Genomic DNA, 20,424 nt, shown 5'->3' with positions numbered 1-20,424 from the left:
CAACTGTTGTCCTGTCGTTTGACTCACCCTTTACAAATCACTGCTTTTAGCACATGTACTGAACGGTGCTATCTCATTTCAGATGCTAGCTCCATTTAAGTATAATTACCTCCATTCCTTTTAAACAGCTCCAGATAAACTACAGCAGTTTAATATTTCTTCTTTTGACTTTGGAAAGCAAAGCACAGTATAAATGGAATGACTATTTTAAGAGACAATGTGTTTTCCCAGTATCTTTCCACCACATAGTGGCTAACAATTATGGTTAACTCAATGGTTATACCATTTCATGACTATCTGTCTAAACATTCCTCAGAGTACGAATTTAAGCAAACAACAAAATTTTTAATGTTAGAAGAACTCAGACAACTCCATCTACCAGGTAAATTTGTCATTTCTGAAGCTCTAGCGGACTCACCATCTCATCAAACACTGACACTCTGCAGAAGCTCTAGCTGGGGATGAAGGAAAAGGCTCTGCTGGCATACAAAGGACTTGTGGTAACGTACCATTCTTCCCTCCCTTCCCCTCATCCTCAGTTCTCATATTTGGATTACTAACTTCTCTGCAGCTCCTGCATAGCTGTGCTTCAGGATCATGTTTCAGGATGTAATTAGCTTTACAAAAAAAATGAAGGGAAAATGCTTCGGTCATTCTATTTTCCATGCATAAGCTACAACTTATGGTGAAATCATTGCTGTAAAGACACGAAAGAAAAAAATTTCCATGCTAAAACTTCAACAAAAAGGTTTGTTGCTTATAGATTATAGGCTGTAAGGGCAGGAGTGGATTAAGAAAATATGAATTGAAGAAAAAAGTTCTAATTTTAACAAAAGTTTTAATGGTTATGCTTGCCAAAATGTATTATGTCTGTAAAATAATAAATCTACATTAAAATCATGCCACCTGGAAAATACATTTCTAAATAAATACACCAGAACTAAATAAAATACACATTTTTCATGTCTTTTGAAAACAGTCCATTTTCCTGTTCCTTATGCAACTGTAAGTACTGAAAGAGAATTTCCAGCTGTGCCTTGTCAGCCTACGGACCGAACATATTGTGCTGCTTTTCATTTTCCTTAAGTGAGCTTTTTAGTTCTCCGAGTAACAGTATTAGCTGATTCTCTGCACACAGAACAGAGCAGCGCTTTGTCCCCAGGGAAAGAAGCTATTTCAGACTTAACTAAGGAATCATCTAACATGTTTCAACAATCCCTACTGTTTCTCTCTTTGTTTTAAAGATATCACTGTGATTTTGTTTCATTTGCAACTGGAGACTAAATGACACCAAGCAGAATCTGCTGTTAGGTTAGATTACCAGGTAAAATGTTTTAAATTTTAAATTACTGCTTAAAGCATGGTGTTGAATGGCTTAAACTACATGTTAACTTTGCAAATATGTATGAAATAATATTAGCTATATTTGGAAATACTGAGCATAAATGCTTTTCTCGATAAAGTATGCAATACCAGTTGATCTGCTTTTTGTTTGGTATGAATGTTTGCCACGCACTTCGAGCTTAAACTAACTGAAAGTGCAATTAGTTTTGCTGGTATAGCTAAATGTAACTCATTTCTGTGCAATAAATTTAAAGAAGAGAATGTGAAAAATCTTGTTAAATCACTTTAACCCCTGTTTATCATGAGAAATAACCTTGACATCTTAGAAACATGTTTGAATTTAGACTGAATAGATAAAGATAGATTATTTAATAAATCCTGATACTCTGGCATTTCTGAAGGGACACTCACTACTTTAAAAGTTAACTATTTCATTAACATAGTAGCAAAATGACAGACACTGAATTTTCTGAAGAGAAACATTTTGAAAGCTACAAACTACTGAACACAATACATGATAAAAGTAAAGGTAATAAAGATGCTTACACATACTATGCATGATCTAAACATTTATGAGTAAAATCAGAAAAGGTATAGCAATGCAGCCATGTTGAGAGTATCTGGCAACACAAGAATATAATAATTTCATTATATTAGCCATCTATAATTTAATTTTGATATGTAATCATTTATCAGAAATGTTGTGTATGTTGAATAGGTTGAATTTTCCCCAAATTAAAAGCTGGCTGGCACTATAGTAAACATAACTTCCTGATAGATAATCTGAGGATCCCAGTCAAGGGCAGTAAAGGCCCAAGGCATTTGAGGCCTTTTTCTTGTATGACTTTCATAATTCGGACCTTAAAATTTGAGACAGCACTTATTAAATAAGTCAAGGAAAGAAACTTAGAAACTTAGCTCAGTATTTTGCATGTAAGGAACACCATTTGGCTGAAAGTATCAGTATTAAGCTTTCAGTACTGAAGAGTTAACTTGTTGTGAAAATATAGCACATAAACTCACATATAAGAACAGGATTAGTTCTGTTATAAATAATAAAGACATATTATTTGGCAGAGGGAGGGTGTTTTCTATTGTGGGTTTTTTTAATATTGTAATTCTGAAGTATTTTATGAAAACAAGTTTCACTTTACAATAAATTGATTTAACTATAGAGTTTTACTCTATATTGAAGTTAACAGCAGAACGCTGAAACATCATTTGTATGGTAAATGTAATTCACCCTACATTATTCTTGACTTTAAAAGTACATGCACAGAGAATGGAAAAGTATTCTGGTCATGCCATTATATGCCTCTAGTCACAGGAAAAAATGGTTAAATGTTCAAAAAGCACGAATGTAATGAAGCAGCATTGTAACTACATAGCTATGGCATTATTATAAAGTATACAATAAAAATGTGACCATAATTAAGATGTCACTAACTCAACAGAATGAATACACATGTTCAAGACTTTTCTTTGCAAATTCAGTTTTTCCCTAAGTGCTCTTTGTGTGTTTCATTCAAACTCGCAGAACAGAAGTTTACTGTGTAATTTTATAGCCAGTCATTACCACGCAAGTGAGTTAGAAACCAAACACATTAGGTCATTTGTCCTGCAAGCTGAGGTACTAAGAAACAAGCACTTTCTGAAAAAGAACAGACATCATCAATGCAGAGTACAAGCTTCTGCACCTCTTTGATATGTTAACTAACAGTAATTTCTGTAAATAAAAGGCCAGTATAAAGTCTATACAGCATTATGAAATAACTGATTTCTAATGGGTAGAAAGCAGTAAACTAAAGTCTGGATTAATTTCAGAACCCTGCTATTACATAAGACATGATGTGGATTTGTGTGGGACATTTGCATCTCAAATCCCCTTTATATGGGAATAAAACATTAGCTTACCTTAACAAAATTCTCCAAATTAATATATGTATTTGCTATAATATTGAAAAATTAAAATAGTTGAACACAGAAACTACAATATTCGAAAGAAGTAAAAGCAGACTGTTTTAAGCTTATTTACTGCCAACTTCCCATTTAAAAACGGAATATGAGAATTCAGTGGAATTTTCATGCTGTGGAAAGCATGAAAAACATACAATCAATCACATGTCTTATGTTAAAGAAAAGTTAGGCAACTTGCACCAAAAACTTGATCTATTATATAAATCAGAAAATACCAAGACGCACAAACTTTTCCAAAAACATCTGATTCAAGCAAAAACCCAGTTCAATTTCCTGAAAAAATAATACCCTGTAGTTACATGATACAAGTAACTATAATAAGACTAACTCGATAAGTGAAAGACAACAAATAAAGCCAGACTGGTGAACATTAAGAAAAAGTATTTTTTAATCCCCTCAAGACTTCCTTAGAGAAAAACCATGGACATACTCTAAGCCTTGTCTTGGACACAAAGACTAAGGGCTCTAAGTCTCAAGTTTTTCACTAATTCTCAACATCACAAGAATCCTAGTGTCTTCAGACTCTACCACCTCAGTTAAAACAACCCACAGGACATGAGCTTTTCCTATTGAAATAATTATGCCAACAGAGCTATGACAAAGAATTGCTAACTTTGGACATGCATTGCCTTATTTCCACGCTGGTATAGCCATTGCTGGATATGCTTTCTATGCATACTCCTGAATCCTGACTGCTCTGTTTTGGAATGCCACCTATTGGTGACATTAAATGTAATTTTTCTGTCAGAAGTATAAGAAGGCTCAAGATATATAGTCCTTTTGAATGCCTTAGGAAGTAAATGCAGAATACAATCCATCATAGATCAACTTTTTTAGACTACCTACTCTTAATAAAAACTTCCACTGGAAAAGCAGATGCAGGGTATCACAAATAGTGCTATAGTGATCAAACTTCCAAAAGGTCTCCTCTACTGCAGAGCCAAAACAATCCTGTTAAAGAAGAGGATGGCTACAAATGGAAGCAAAAGCAACAACTCTTTTCACCTACAGTGAAAATATCTTGCGCAGAAATGTCAATCCAAAAGCATTTGGGGTATCATATCTGAAATTAATTGAGCATTTTTCTGTTACTCTTTGGACCATTCCCATGGTCCAAAGTTACAACAACCTAGAAGAAATAATAGCAACCAAAAATGTGAAGAAATAATTTACAGCTCTCAAGAACTCCCCTTCTGGAAGCTGTAACAATTACTAAACTACAAATGCCTGGTGGCACTGCAAATCTAAACTACATCTTTAAATGCAAGCCCAAATACAAAGCTAGCACCTCTCTGAATTTGACTATTGCTGGGCAAAGAACCACTAAACTAAAATTGCTTACTTTAGCTCTCATAGGGCAATTTCTTTCCAAGAGGAAGCTTGGTTATATTGACCTAGCATATATTGGTCCACCTGCTTTCAAGAGTGCACCATATGACTGACAAAATCCTAAAAGCTCTCTCATTTTCCTCTTTTTTTCCCATTCCAGGATACTTTGAGACACACAAGAACATGCGGGCTACATCATTAGCCTATTATTTCCTGCTTGTCTCTCTGTGCACTGATTTTTCTCAAAATGAAACTAGTCCACTTCTCAGGAGGCAAAGGAGAAGACTGCACTACAGAGGATTGAGAAGGAGCTCCTCAGCAGGGCACAGGTCCCCAAGACAGCCAAGAACGAAGCTTCCAGCTCCTGTAGTACCCAGCATTCCTCTTATTAACATTGATGACAGTGTTATGGGAGTATTTGACTCTCTCGTAGGTTTGGGTGGACATGAATCTAGTTACAATGTCATACCAGGTAAGAATAAAGCCCCTCTGCAACTTAAGAGTGGGCTCGTTTTTCTCTTGATTTAAAATGAAACGTATAAACTCAAAGCTTTATTTTAGCTCTGCTTGCAACACATACTGAAATAAAACACAATCACATTTTGCTAACCTACTTTTGTTTAATTTTATAATTCTGTGGTTAGCATATGAAGCTTTTTAATTGTCTAGGCTTAAGCCTTGCAGAGGATCCTGCTTTGCCAGTTAACAGTAGTATCTTCTGCAATTTTTCTGCATTCTCATTTCACCTTAACTAAGAAAAATTTTGCTGGGATATTATCATCACTTCAAATGTGTAGCAAGTTTGAAGGCCATTTTGAAGCATTTCTTGCTCAATATATCTCCTAAGACAACTAACATTTAACTGAGGCCCTAACACCAATAACACCAGTGTTATTTAAAATGGAATTAGGTTGGTTTTTTTGGTTGTATTTTGAAAAGCAGCATTCAAACTATGTCTACATGCAATATTTCAGGAATGATTATTTTTGTAAATAAATTAATAACACACAGTAATAGTTGCAATATGAAACTTACATTACAAACAAGACTCTTGTGATGGAAAAGTAATCTAAGAGAGAAAAAAACACTGCAACGGAAGATCACTCCTATGCTCCATCTGAATTGAGAACCTGGATCTATTTTAAAAAGTTCAGTAGTATGATTTATATAAAAAACTTGCCTTTTCGGTGATCTACAGGTTTTCACGTTGCTGCACCAATATGTATTTTATGGTTTTTGTAGGAGATGTGGGGAAGAGGATCAAACAAAAAGCATAATTTCATTGATCTTTACTGAAACCTGCCTGGGTAATCATAACAGGCCTCTCTACAGTCTCCTCAAAGGATACAAGACGAGACAGGAATTGAGAACTGGCAGTTGTTAAGTGTCTCTTTGGTCCTTAGTGCAGTGAAGGAAGAGAGAACTCTTGTTCTAGGATCCTTGTGATTGTGTTCAACGTCACAAAAGGGAAATTACGACTCACAAACCAGGAAAATAAGATTCACAAGAGTCTAAAAATCAGACATCCATTCTGAATATAAGAACTTCTGAATGCTACTATCAGTATTTTTTGATTGTGAAACCTCAGTTATCAACCAATTGAAAATTACTGAGATGTTATAATGCTTCATTTCTTTTTATAGAAAGAGGTTCAAAGGTTGAAGACACTGGGATGTTGTGAGAAACCAATACAGGGTCATGTCCACTCTGTAGCTAATAAATATAGAGACACAGATACTTCCATTCCAGCACCAAGAGATCACACACTGAATAAAATCATCATATGAAAGAAATAAGAATGCCCTGATTACTACTGTTCTATGTAAATATAATCTCTTTTGTAAGCAAAAAGTTAAGCCTTTTAGTGAGTCACAAAAGAGGCATGACCACTAGGTCAATAGGTCTCAACTTAAATGGCAAAACATATTTTAGTCACATTTTCTTAACAATTACTATTTGTCATGAGTCTTTACTTTCAGAAAGGCTGAACCATTTCAAATCAAATATCTTTAAGTAAGCGATTTTAATAGGAAAACTAGCAAAACTCTTGACTATAGCATTTCTAGTGTGTACTACAATATTACTCTTATGATACATATTACTAATGTCAAACCTTTAATTTAAAAATATTTTAAAAAATAAACAGAGGAAAATACCATATAAATAGCATACACTTCATGTAAGATATTCCAGTCTCTCTGTCAGAAACCATCAGTCATGCTGAGATAATGCATGGTTCTTCCTCCCCTCCCACCCCGTTTGTTTCTTTCTATCTGGATTTGCATCCAAAAGCTGAGCTAAAACCACTGAACTCATTTTATTTGGAACTTCATGCTGAATTTACACCATATTTCCAAAGGTTAAAAGTCCTGTGCTCATCTGCCAAAGACTTCGACCACAAGGTATTTTTTAGTCTAGCTTTTAAAGTTCAAAATTTTTTCAAGTTAATGTCAGATTTGGAAAAAACAGAGCCTATTAAATAATAGAACACTATTATTAATCATGCTTCAGAAGAGAAAAAAATGCAATCCAAAATCTTAATTTTCATCCTCCTAGCTGCTTATTTTTCTCCTAGTAGCTGAAAAAACAATTTACAGATATCATATGCAGAATGATAAGTAACAGTTAAATAGAGGTTTAACAGTAACCAGACACATCTCCTTCCTCCATATAAAAATCATGTGACCCATTTAAATTAAATCAAACAGTTTATCACAACATAAGATCATTTGCAGTTTTGTCCTTTCCAGACTGCAGAACAGGACATACACTATGGCACTAGTTCCAGTATCTCTTATTCCTCACTTCTCCCTGCTCGTACCACCACACTGAAGTTACACAGTGGACAGGGAGTTTGAGGAGCATCTCAGTCTTTACCCAGTCTCGTAGGGGTTCTGTGAATTCCAACAGAGTGCCAAAGAGCACTTCTGCAAGGCAATAAAAGGGGACATCTTTGCCTTTGAGCAAATATGCTTGTTCTGCCTTTTTAAATAAATCACATATACACAGAAAACAAGACAATGTGTTGAAGAAGTCTGCACAGGCCAAGCCCTGATAACCTGTATCTTTTTGCTTATTCAGACAAGATTCGCACCAACTTCAGATACAATCTAATAGCTAAAACAAAATAAAGAATTTAAGGAAGCACAGAAGAATTTCCATCTCAAGCCAAATACATTCCCCTGGAACAGCTGACATTTTATTGTTTAACATGGGAAAGTGTAGTGTTCTTTTTGTGTTTCCTTTGGAGATTATTTAAAAGAAATATTGTGGCTTCCTGGCAAGCACATAAAAACCAGAAGTCAGGATCTCGCAAACAGCTGGATTACAGCTACCTGGGTAGAATGACAAGGGACTTACAGCCAACTAACATTTGGCCTGGGCTAAACTCATCTCCTTCAGTTAACATGGCTTGAGTTGAGTAGAGCAGAACTTCATGCAGCTGAGATGATGCATACATTTCCTGGACATTTGAAAAAAACAAGATGTAACTGTTCAAAAAATTAATTTCTCCCCCTTTCTGTCCTGAGAGTAACTTAAATCGAAAGAGTATTTTTAAAATTATATGGAGTAGAGAGAATCAGAGAGAATCCAAACAGGATGATTCTGATAATGAATTTTTATTCTAGAAACAGGTTCGTAACCAACAGTCTTTAAATAGTAGGGTAAAAGAATACCTTTGTTATGAAGCTGAGAGTAGGACTGCCTTGAAGGACTTCACAAAAAGCCTGATTTTGGGTAAAAGTATTAATTCCAGAGACATTTCAAACCAAATATTTACAATAGCTTTGACAGGATATTTAGAGACTATCCTGAATACTCTTCCCTTTAAAACTGAACAACCAAGGGTGGAGTGTGGGAAAAGAAGCCCTGCAAACAATCCCTCCAAAGACAATTTGTCTATTGCAAATGAAAATGGAAATTCAGTTGAGAAGATTTTTCCACTGTATTAGACAATCTTCATCTGAAGGAGGAAGTCAAACCAAAAAGAAAAAGAGGATTTTTTAAAAAAATTATTTATACACAGGAAAGTACAAAGTCACTTAGAAATGGATTTTCAGCTTGAAACGATCACCTGCAGGACATTCTTACATTAATTAAAAAGAGGAAAACGAAGGTGTGTAGGGAGTAGAGATCCTCACCAGGTTCAGAGGTGCACTCAAAAACAGGAAAAGATTTGCATGCGATGAAGAATCTCAACCCTGGCTTTCCTTCTCTCAAAAGACCAAAAAAAAAGCATCACGCTGAAGTGCAATGTTTATCCTGGAGTCTGGATAAGAACTGCCCAGGGAAAGTTTAGCTGAGACAGACTCCATCACTGGAAGGAAAGAGATACTTGGAATAGTTTCCTTCCGGAGTCTTTACGCTTTCCAAACAACTTGCCTACTGAATATCTGAGTATAGCTTACAAAATAAATCTCTTCTACATTTCTTTCTGAAAATTTCTACTGGTAAGCTGCGGAAATCTCAATTTTTTGTAGATTCATGTCCAGAAACTTTGGAGACAAAGTATTTATTAGTACAAGTTGTTCAAGCTTACTACTTTACCAGGAGAGAGCTTTTTTCAGATAAAGCAACAGGGAAGAGGAGATGTTTGCCATCTTACCAGTCATTACAGAATGGACTATAAACAGTCACTATAAAGTGAAATCCTTGCCCTCCCGGATCCACAGAGCCTTAACAAAGCTTTCTCATTTAATGTGCATGGTATTAGAAAAGACATCTAATGCACAAGAGAGAAACAGAATGGAATCTGGAAAAAAATATTCTCAAGTTCTGCGTGATTTATTTTAATCCCATTGTGATGAAGAAAACTTTTACTTCTTTCTCAACGGCACAACTTTCATTGAGAGCTGTGATTTCTGCTTTACCATTTTTAAGGATGGAGAGGGAAGAGGAGCTGCCATGCAAAAGACCCTCAGAAACTCACCACATAGATTTAATTTTCCCATTTTAGGAATATCTCTGAACTTGAGTAATTCAAGAGTTTTTCCAGAAGACAAAGCTGGTGAGGGTCCTCATCAGCTGGCTAGGAAGAGGGCAAAATGAACTATTATGACAACTGCCTGAAACAGAGGGAGCAGACAGAGGGACAGAGAGCCTGCATTCAGTTTTCACTGTGAAGCTGTAAGCAGGTAGTAGCTACATACAAATCAGTTGTGTGCTTCCCCCTTGATGCCTGCACAGCTGAGGGGCCAGGAACCAAACAGGGATTGGAGACGACTAATAAGCTAAAGAAAATACAGCTAAGAAAAACAAGGAGTAAGGATAAGATACGTAGAAGAGGGTGTATTTTACATATTTTCAAAATGAGAACAAAACAGTAGTGCTTCTTTCCAAAGTTGTAAATAAACACTGTTGGTTTTATTTCAGTTTAAGCTATTTAACTCCACTTTTCTGTTTTCTTTTCTCAGGAAAGAAGGGGCACTGCATAGCTAATGGGATGATTATGTATGATAAAGCCGTCTGGTCTCCCAAGCCCTGCATTACCTGTCTCTGCTCAAAAGGAGAAGTGATATGTGATACAACCATGTGCCATCCTCTGACATGTCCCAAAACTATAATACCTGCAGGAGAATGCTGCCCAGTTTGTTCTGATACTGGTACGGTACACCATAACATTTTTACTATTCTACAACTACCTCATGCAAAATCTAACATAAATGCTACATTTAATGATATTAAGGATTACAAAGTACACCTTATTCTTTTATAGAGAAAACAAGTCCTGAATTAGATGCTAAAACTCTTTTTTCCTCTTTAGACACGTCCATCAACCCCAAAAACTCATTAATACATTAGTACAAAAAGGAAGATAATTAAGGCTATATTATTTTTTTCCCTTTCTTATGGAGTTGCAATGAATCATACCTGTCTACAAACTGTTCTGTACAGTTGGTTCAACCATTTCTCAGTCAAAGTATGTCTCTCCTGTCAATCAGCAATATAAGACCATATTTTAATTCTTTCAATTCATATTCTAAGGGGAATACTATTCTTCTATAGTTACCCTATTTTCACTATATGAAGGGAAAAATGCTTATTAAAACTTTAGTTTCACATCCTCTTATCAGACAACTCTTTTTTTGTTCTCATTGCCTCTGGTTAGCCTCGACTTTGGATTCAACTATTATTTCACTGGATGACATAAGTGAGATGTCTGGTGATTCCCCAGAACCCAATGACCTTGACAACGCCAATGTACTGCCATCAGCACGTACTCAAACTGAAAAAGATTACCTGCTTGGAACACAAGTGGTAGAGTTTCAAGAGAAAGAGGGTCGTAAAAAGGATGAAAAGAAAAGAAAAAGGAAAAGCAAAAAAAATCGGCGGAAGTATAAAGCCTATCACAGAGAAAAGAAGCCTGTCACAAGAAAGGGAGCTGCAGAAGAAGAAGAGACACAATATGAAAGTGATGAAGATGATGGTACTTTCAGAATGCCATCTCATTTCCCAATTCCTGTTCCACCCATAGAAGCTCCTCCTTTGCCATCTGGATGTTCCACCTCAGACACCACAGTAAGCTGTATTAATGCCAAACTTACACAAATACCACCCATCTCAGATCCAGATCTAACAAGTCTAGACCTCACAGGTAAGTAACAGGTCTACTTTGCATGATTTTTCTCACGAAGTAACATCATCCATTCTCAAATGCAGTCAATGGTAGTGTTATAACTTCATTGCTCCTTATCATAGAAATGTATTAGAATGAATTTTACAGCTAAGCATCTAAAAGAATAAATAAAAAATATTAGATTTTCTTACTAGAGTTTTTTTGTGTACAACACTACACAACCCAGATACATACTGTAATTCATAACCCAAACTATTTTCTTGAATTATCTCCTAGGGAACAGTATCACTACTATCTCAGATGAAGCATTCAATGGGATACCTAACTTGGAATGGATTGATCTAAGTAAAAATAATATTACCTCTCCTGGCATAGGCCCACAAGCCTTCAAGGTAAGAAAGGCTACTTTTCTACTGTCCTACAACTAATTACTGCCTAAAGGAAAGTTCTTCCTGCTTTTCAGTCTATGGATCTAAACCAGTTTGAATCTAGTATGAGTAACCACTGTGTAATTGCAATACAGTTAAACTCAGCTATTTCAAGAAACCTCTTAATTAATAAAGAATATCTAGAGATTTTTGAATTACATTCACTAAGTATTAAATTTTAAATGAGAGAGAGAGAGAGAGAGAGAGAGAGAGAGAGAGAGAGAGAATTTTCTGATATTTTATCAGTTGCAGTTGAGAGATTTCAGAATTTAAGGGCTCATATTCCATTAACAACAACTGGGATACTCAAGCTCAACTTTTGTAAATTTATGTATCATCTTTCTCAGTACATTAGCTCTGTAAAGCTTATGCTCTTGGATTCCTAAAAAATCTGCTTCTGCCAGGTCTTGCTATAAAAATCCACTCAAGAGCAGTTCATGTAATCAGCTGTCTGCTTATTGTTGACTGTCTTTAATTAGAGAAACTTTCAAGCACAGCTGCTTACTAAAAGAACAGCTTTCTCATAAAATAGTCCAAGAATCTTTCTATATTCGATCTTTTTCTTGCAAGGGGAATTTACAAGCACATCTACGTATTCCTCAGTTGAAGACAGAACAGTCCCATAATAATTTCTCATGCAAGCAAGTACGTACAGGCAGTAATTCAAGTGTGGAAGGAAGGCAATAAGGCCTTGCTTTTTCAGGCAAGATAAATACAAAAAGCATATGAACAACAAATTGAATTATCACAGTATGGTTTTAACTTTGTTTCCTGCCATATGCAATCAATCTTCTTGTAGGACTCAGTATACCACTTCCCTCCACATGATACAAACAGATCATTTCAGTTCCTACAACTCCTATGAAATCAAAGACCAGGAAGATATCTCAATCATTAAATAAATTTTAGTGAGGCTTATATCACACCAAGCAGTTAAGACAAAACTGGAAGAAAGCAGGCTTCAGTGGATCCATGGCTAAAACAACTCCACCTTTTAAAGAAATGCTCACTACGGCATGATTATTGATATGCATTTATCAAAATTAAGCTATGATAGTATTTCATACCTGGTTGAAGTCATAAAAATCCTCGATCACTGAAAAAGTTGCTGTCATTATGCTTGAGTAAAGTAAATTTGCTGACCTACAGAAAATCATAATTTGCTCACAAATGAAGAATATAAATGTAGGTACTTTGAACTCCTAAATACTGTAGTTGTGTAGTAAGGTAATACCTACATGACTCGGAGACCGTGGCAGTAATACAAATAGTTATGAGTGGATGATCAGGATGATCATGCAGAAAGTTGATGTGCTCAATCAAGCTCTTCCGGTTACACTTTACATTATCTGGCGACTTTGCCAAGATTAATTAAAAAAAAAACAAACAAAAAAACCCAACTAATTAATTAGACTGATAGGAGAAAAACATTTTTTTAATTCAAAACACTGGATTACTAGTGCATTGCTGCTAAAAATCTTCAAAAAGCATGTTTAAGAAAACATGAACTCTGATTACACTCTATGATATATTTTACTTCTTGATAATCTAAGTTTTCTTCTTCATCCCTGTGATTAAGATCCTGAAAAAGCTAAAACGTTTGTATTTGGATGGAAATATGCTGGTACACATTCCCTCCGAACTGCCGTCGACTTTGGAAGAAATAAAAATAAATGACAACCACCTTCATGCCATTGATGAAGATGGCTTACAAGGTACTTAGAAAACTAGTATCAATCGTATGAAAAGACTAAAATAAATTTGAAAAGCAGAATGTTCAACCAAATTAATCTGATTTGATATAATCAGAAAAATAATTGTTAGCTTTTAAGTGCCATGTTTTCAAAAGGCAACAAAAGCTGAAAGATTTGCAAGACAGAGTATTTTTAAAATTACATTTTCTCCTCTTATACAACTGCTTCTCTCCCAAATAAGCTTCTATTTAAGGTTACTAAGCAGAGATGGATTTAAAAGTATGTTGAAGTTACCTGCTCTCCTGAACCATAACCTGATTGTTTTATGTGTGGTGAAACTATATTATTTTTTAAATTGCAGGAAACAGAAAAGAAATCGATGTGCACAAAAAAATAAGGCAGAATATAATGGGAGTTAACCATGATTGTTTTAAACCAAGCTAAATGCGGGCTGATACAAGAAAAAAGAAAGAAAGGGCACCCATCCATGTCATGATTTGACTGACTTGTTTGCTCCCTTTCCTCTCCTGCCAAACAAGGCCCCATTTAAACTGGTTTAGTTTAGTGATACAGCTCCCTATGGAGCAATAGAAATGCTTGAACAAAGACAAAGAAAACTTAGGCCAAGGGCTGCAAGAGCCTTTCAGTTTAAAATCCTCAAACTGTAGGTTAGGAGGAGTTATACAAAGCTTATGAAAAAAAACCTGATTATTTGTGAATGAGGAACTTATTATTATGAAATAGTATTTCCTGCTCGCATACATTGATCAACACTGTTTATTTCTGCGACCTGCATTTGGACAGCTGAGGAGGAGGAACAGTATAATCCATAAAGGGTTCTCAACAAAACACAGTAGGTGGCTGAAAGGACTAAAGCAGGGAGGGGAAGATACGAGTCCAAAGAAAGAGTAACTTACCTATTATCACTTAAATGACTGGAGACCCATGGAGATCATTGGGCAGCTGCACAAAGGTCAGCACCTACGTAGTATTCCAAACATCATTTGCTCATAACCATGAAGTGATAAGACCCAAAAGGCAGCACTATCCACAACTCTTAAGCTGCCTTCTTTTCCACTCCAAGTGGGAGAGAAAGCTATAAATAAAGCTCTAGTCAATCTCTAACATTCTACAACCTAATAAACAATATAATTCTCTGCTTATAATGAATGAAAATCCTTTCACTGTATTTCTTTATTGCTGTGAATTGATCTGAGTAATGTTTAATATTAAATTCTAAACATGCATTTTAGGAAGATATGAGATGGTATTAACTAACAGAAATTCCAATTTTTTCTCCCCAGATTTAAAGAACTTGGTCACCCTGGAATTAGAAGGAAATAAACTTAGTGAAGCGAATGTCAGTCCTTTGGCCTTTTATCCTTTGAAAAGTCTCTCTTATTTGCGACTGGGAAGAAATAAATTTAGAATTATCCCCCAAGGTCTTCCCTCCACTCTTGAGGTAAAAACAAAACAACCAAAAAGCAAAAAAACCCACCACCACCACCACAACCAAGAAAGCTTGTTTATTCCAGACATTTAAATATTTTTTCTACTTACTGCCCTACTATCATCAGGTAGAGATAAATTTAAATGTCAAAACTTTGTTTCGAGATATACTAATAATTTTTATTCCTAAATCATTATTTTTAGAAATTTACTTACATACCAACTCTATCCAAAAAGGTATCTTTTAAGTCTGAATTTATCTAGTACTGTCTCACAAAATAGTATAGCCTGAAACTCCTGTCTGTTCAGTTACACATCATTCACATAACACTCCTAATGTGGATAATGTCTTAGTGCAAAAACATTGTCCACAAGACAGCAACAAGAATAATGAGAGAACTAGAAAACCGATGTTATAAGGAAAGGCTAAAGAAACCAAGATTGTCTAATCTGAATGAGAGAGAAATACTCTTTTGATGCATATATCTAACCATCCTCTCCTTTTTTTGGCTAGTCTAAGTCTCCATTTCCCTGGTTTTATAAACCTTTGCTGAATTCCACCTCATTTAGGTCCAGGGACAGTGTTTAAACATGAGGTTTATATTTCTTCCCTGAACAGTTTCCTCATTCCTTGATTTTTAATCAAGAAATTTCTTCTTTTGGTAGTTGCCCAGCCTATTCCTCTGCCCAGAATCTGAAGGTGATTTGTTGCAGTGCTTTGGTTTGGTTTTTTAGGGATGCTATCTGGAAGGTATTTTATTCCTCCTTTTAAATCTCTGCCTAGTTTCATTCTCTGCTTACCTTAATCTTTATTTCAAAGATAATTCTTGCTACCTATTAATTTCACCATCTCTCTTGATTCGCTCTTTCCTTTTGCTCTTTCTCATTTCAGTGTCCTCATTTATTTCCTTTTATCCTTGGAGTCTTGCATAATCTGAAATGTGAGGAGGAAATAAACCAACAACTCTAGCAAAACTTGCCAATATTTTTCTATAACATTAGCTTCTTCTGCAGCTACTGCCTGGAACTTCATTTCAGCCTAATGTTCTCCACCACACATTCACTCATACGTTACATTTTTCTTTATTTCACTTCATCCCTCCTTAATGAAACAGTGAACACCTGGCAAGTTTTTCTACACTTCATATGCTTTGTGAACATTCGATTTTAAACCAACATCTAATAAATTTACAAACAATTATTTTCAGGCTTCAAAGTTGTTTTTCTCTTTCCCCAAAGCCTGATGCTACAGCCCTCAGATTCTATTTCAGGTCCTACCTATATTTTAGCCATTGCTCTACTTTTATTTCACATCATATTTATCCTACGTTACAAGTCATTATCAGGAACTTCCTCTGTGTAAAACACGTCGTTTTGATAGGTTGCAGACTCACAGCATTAAGTTTTGTAAAACATGAACATTTTATATTCCTACAAATTTGAAAGTTTCAAAGCTCAAAAGTGCCAAGCAAAAACATTAAGAAAGCAAAACTTTTAATATTTCTCTCACTAATAGCTTCCAAGACAAAAAAAATGGCAACTTCTGGTCAATCTCATCTCCCTCACTTTATATACTCTTACACTGTACAACTTCAGGCAAGACAAGAGACAATTGTTTTTCTATCTGCTCTTTCAAAGCAATCTGTATTCTTACATATGAGAAAACAAAATAATTGTTTTGAAAACCTGTGTTTCTGAAAGTCACACTACAGCTACAAACGGACTCTGATTCAGATTACTATTTCTTTATCCAGAAGTGAATGGATATATCATGTAATATGGAGGACAGGTAATAGCTACATTTTGAATTTACAATGGGAAAGAACAGCATATTTTGCTTTCACAAATTTTCTTTCCCAATGCACTTACAGGAGTTATACCTTGAAAATAATCACATTGAAGAAGTGTCAGAAATTTGCTTCAACCATACAAGAAACATAAATGTCATTGTGCTAAAGCATAACAAATTAGAAGAGCACAGAATAGCACCTTTGGCTTGGATAAACCAAGAGTAAGTATGAACAATTTAAAATATAATTATTTTATTATTTTCTGTTATTAGTGAGTCAGATAATGAAATAGGTGTTTGCACTTCATTACTTTTAACTTGAAATTATAGTTACCTTTTGATTTGCTTGTTTTCCTTAGCTAATTTGTGTTCATTTCCTTTATTTAAATGGTGTAATCTAGGAAGTATTCAGAATCAGCTTTAAAACAAAAAGACCTTATACCTCAAATTTGTACCATATTAGCATAAACATCTAAATATTTTTCCTGACCATCCAAACACAAAAATGAACATTAATTATCAATAATACTCCATACAACTATATGATAATTTGGTATTACTAGATCATTATCTCACAGGAAATTTAAAAATAATTGAGTACTGTCCTAGCCTTATTTCCCATTAGATTAAAAATTACAGAAGTAAATAAGTTTAAGGAAAGACTGTGCAGCTGCATTGTGTAAAAGTAGAATATAAGCAGAGCAAGCAATGAGAATGGAAGAGGCAAAAGACAATACTGCTTGTGATTCTTCTGGTAAATTATTTGCTCTGTTACGTAGGGTACCTTGCCATGACCTGTCAGCTACAGCTCTATCAGTTGGTTTCTGGGTTTGTAATGTGCTTAATCTGAAAACAACCACACTGTTACTAACAGCTTCCCTCCTCTCTGGAAGTGAAGCACATTCAAATGGTTCTAAAAGGTCACTCACAAAGCAATTCAATTTCAAATGGACTTTAGAATAAAATGTGAAAATCCATGACCATAGGATAACCACTCAAGTCCCAGTTTACTGTGTGTTTTCCAGTGTAACTCATTATTGCAATTCAGCAACGCTTATCAATCACAAATTAGTCCCTTGGCTTTCCTCTATTCCACCTGCTCGCTGTACTCATTACTGTACATTTTTTCCCATCAGCAGAATCATTGTGCTTGACTGATAATTAATGACTTCAATTCCTTCTGTTCCCAGAGTAATTATGCATGACCATGTTCCATAAAATGCATTATGTTCCATTAACAGAAATAAATTTCTCTTTGAAGTTTAGTTTCCCTGGAATCATGTTGAGCATTATCTTGGACAGGATGTAACATTAACAATGCAGTACGCTATAATGTTTTAATCCCTTTTTTTTTTTTCATCCTTAATGCAGGAACTTGGAATCAATCGATCTCTCTTATAACAAGTTATATCATGTTCCCTCCTACCTGCCAAAATCTTTACTACACCTGATACTTATAGGAAACCAGATTGAAAGAATTCCAGGATATGTCTTTGCTCACATGAAGCCAGGGTTGGAGTATCTCTACCTGTCCTTTAACAAACTTACTGACGATGGAATAGATCCAGTATCATTTTTTGGAGCATATCACTCTCTCAGAGAGTTGTTTTTGGATCATAACGAATTAAAATCTGTACCATTTGGAATTAATGAAATGAGAAAATTGCGTTTTCTAAGACTGAACAATAACAAAATAAGGTAATTTCCAAACTCTCTGTTACATTAATGGCATTAAAATAAATGCTTTACGAACTTTTCACTTTTAAAGAAATCTTTTTTAAAAAATTCTGAAGGAGGAGCTAAATCCTGCATTTTCTACTACAGTATTTCTGCATGTAATAGGAGAAAAGTGAGATTTCACCCTTTCTCAAAGTTCTTGCAAATGCTCACAAAGATGCTGAGCAGCAGCTCTCTCCAGGAAATTAATCTGTAACTGTTTGGGCCACGTGTCCGCTGTGGCAGCTGCAATTTGGTAGGCACAGCAAAGTACCAGCTCTGCTGCTCTTGGAGCAGAGCCCAAGCTGGTTACAAAATACCTGGAAGGAGTCATCAGCAGCTGCTGACCACTGCTAGTGAGTGGCCTTTCAGCAGGTTTCAGCCAGCCCCAGCTGATACATGGCAAGTTTTCACTCACCAACACTCGGCAATACTTCCCTCAGGAAAACCAAGTACATGATATAAATGAGAAAACAATGCAAGGAGAGAATTTTAAAAAGAATGACTTGTAAAAGTCCTCAAGAAATATATTCTTGAGAAAATGTAACATACTGATTAAGTTAACATTTTTAAATCTCTAAATAAACAGCACCTCTAAAATGAATTCTGAAGTTATGAGTTCTCTTGAATAATTAAAATATAATTCTTCCCACTGTCACAGGACGGTCCAACCCGAACGCATCTGCAGGGCTCATATCAATGATGATGACGCTCATGAGAACAGCGAAGAGGAGGAGAATGAAGAGTCACGTTTGGAACATGTTCATCTTGAAAACAACTACATCAATACAAGGCAGCTATCACCACATGCATTTTCCTGCATAAGATCCTATTGCAGTGTTGTTCTTAAACCACAGAAGATCAAATGAACACCCAGCTTTTGCATTGCAACCTCTGTCTCTAGAAACAGCTTTATTTATTCTCTGCTACTAACAGGTCTGCTTATTTCTGATTTAAACTCTTCTTACTACTATAAATAAGATACAGTATATTATATACTGAAGTAAGGCAGTAGTGTATTTCTTAATATCGTTTCATTATAAAAGCATTAAATGTAATAATGGAAGCTCAAGATTATGTCATAAATTTTTATTTCTATTGACAGAAATTCTACTTAAACACAATAGATCAAACTGTGCCCCTAGATACACCCTCTGCAAGATCAGATTTTAGAAAAGAATATAACTAAACCGCCAACTTGGTCCTGTCTTATCTGATTAACTGAATTGAAAACATTTTAAATGGTACCATCAGCTTTAAAAACAACACAAATAAAACTCTTGGAGTTATGAACATTCTAGCAGCGCACATTTTGCAATGAGAAACTGAAATTTCAGGGAAAAAATGTTGTTTGTTTTAGATGACCCTGAAAACTTCCCATATTCAAATACAGAATCTGGTAAGTTAGTGGAATAAGCAATTTCTGTGTGGATGCTTTTCTTTAAAAATAAAATAAAAAAGTGTATTTGTAATTTTTTTTAAAACTCAGGTCCTATTCATTTGTACAACAGTTAGTTTGTCAGTTTTTCATACTGTGTAGGATCAGTATCACGATGCCAATTTAGGAGACTAATCAGACTTTCTCTAAACTTCCAAATATTCAGTTAGTGGTTATCTGAAAGCCTCTAGATAGTCACAAATCAGCACTTCAGAGGCTGTGTTGATAAAGCAGTTTCAGTAACACATTCGATATGAATACCTGCTCAGGTACACAATACTAGGCATACCACAGCAAGTGTTTACAAGTAGATCTGTTTCCCTAGAAAGGAGTTCAGTCTTCTGAAGATTTTTTTATTAAAAAATCTGAGTTGAAAGAAAAGCAGCATTTTTAACATTTCGCTCCAGATTTTAATATTACATTATTTTTCTAAAGTGGCCAACAAATTGAGAAAAAGTAGTTAATATTTTTATTTTAAGGAACAATTTCAATAAAAATTGAAAGTACTTCTAACATCTTTCTGATTTATTGGATTCTACAGTCCTTATAAGAGTAGGCTGGTGGTAGGAAATGATTACAGATCACTGGCGAGTCATTATTCTTCATGCAATTACTTTCCACTTTCTCCTGGGCTATTCTGTGAGGCATAAAAAACTGTACTCTGTTTTCTTCAGTACCATAGG

At 35.1% G+C, this 20,424-nt stretch overlaps 1 protein-coding gene across 1 annotated transcript; it reads left to right on the top strand.

Moving 5' to 3' along the window:
• Window positions 1–466: 466 nt before the first annotated feature.
• Window positions 467–19,172, top strand: ECM2 (extracellular matrix protein 2). Its single transcript, XM_010174369.1, has 11 exons — window positions 467–500; window positions 1,245–1,324; window positions 4,811–5,122; window positions 10,065–10,253; window positions 10,760–11,245; window positions 11,504–11,619; window positions 13,235–13,370; window positions 14,654–14,811; window positions 16,670–16,809; window positions 17,959–18,285; window positions 18,965–19,172. The coding sequence occupies exons 3-11, from the start codon at window positions 4,834–4,836 to the stop codon at window positions 19,170–19,172; spliced, it is 2,049 nt and encodes a 682-aa protein (XP_010172671.1). The 5' UTR covers window positions 467–500; window positions 1,245–1,324; window positions 4,811–4,833.
• Window positions 19,173–20,424: the final 1,252 nt, after the last annotated feature.

This window comes from Antrostomus carolinensis, unplaced genomic scaffold, assembly GCF_000700745.2.
Source record: "Antrostomus carolinensis isolate BGI_N321 unplaced genomic scaffold, ASM70074v2 scaffold7878, whole genome shotgun sequence".
In the NCBI taxonomy this organism is placed as follows: Eukaryota; Metazoa; Chordata; class Aves; order Caprimulgiformes; family Caprimulgidae; genus Antrostomus; species Antrostomus carolinensis.
The sequence above is the reverse complement of the archived record's forward strand: the minus strand, read 5'-3'. Positions and strand labels throughout refer to the sequence as shown.

Excerpts from the sequence above, each read along its gene's own strand:
- ECM2 (XM_010174369.1), top strand. The coding sequence starts at position 4,834 with ATGCGGGCTACATCATTAGCCTATTATTTCCTGCTTGTCTCTCTGTGC. Across the intron at positions 13,371-14,653 it reads TGATGAAGATGGCTTACAAG|ATTTAAAGAACTTGGTCACC; the intron begins GTACTTAGAAAA and ends TTTTCTCCCCAG. Across the intron at positions 18,286-18,964 it reads CTGAACAATAACAAAATAAG|GACGGTCCAACCCGAACGCA; the intron begins GTAATTTCCAAA and ends CCACTGTCACAG.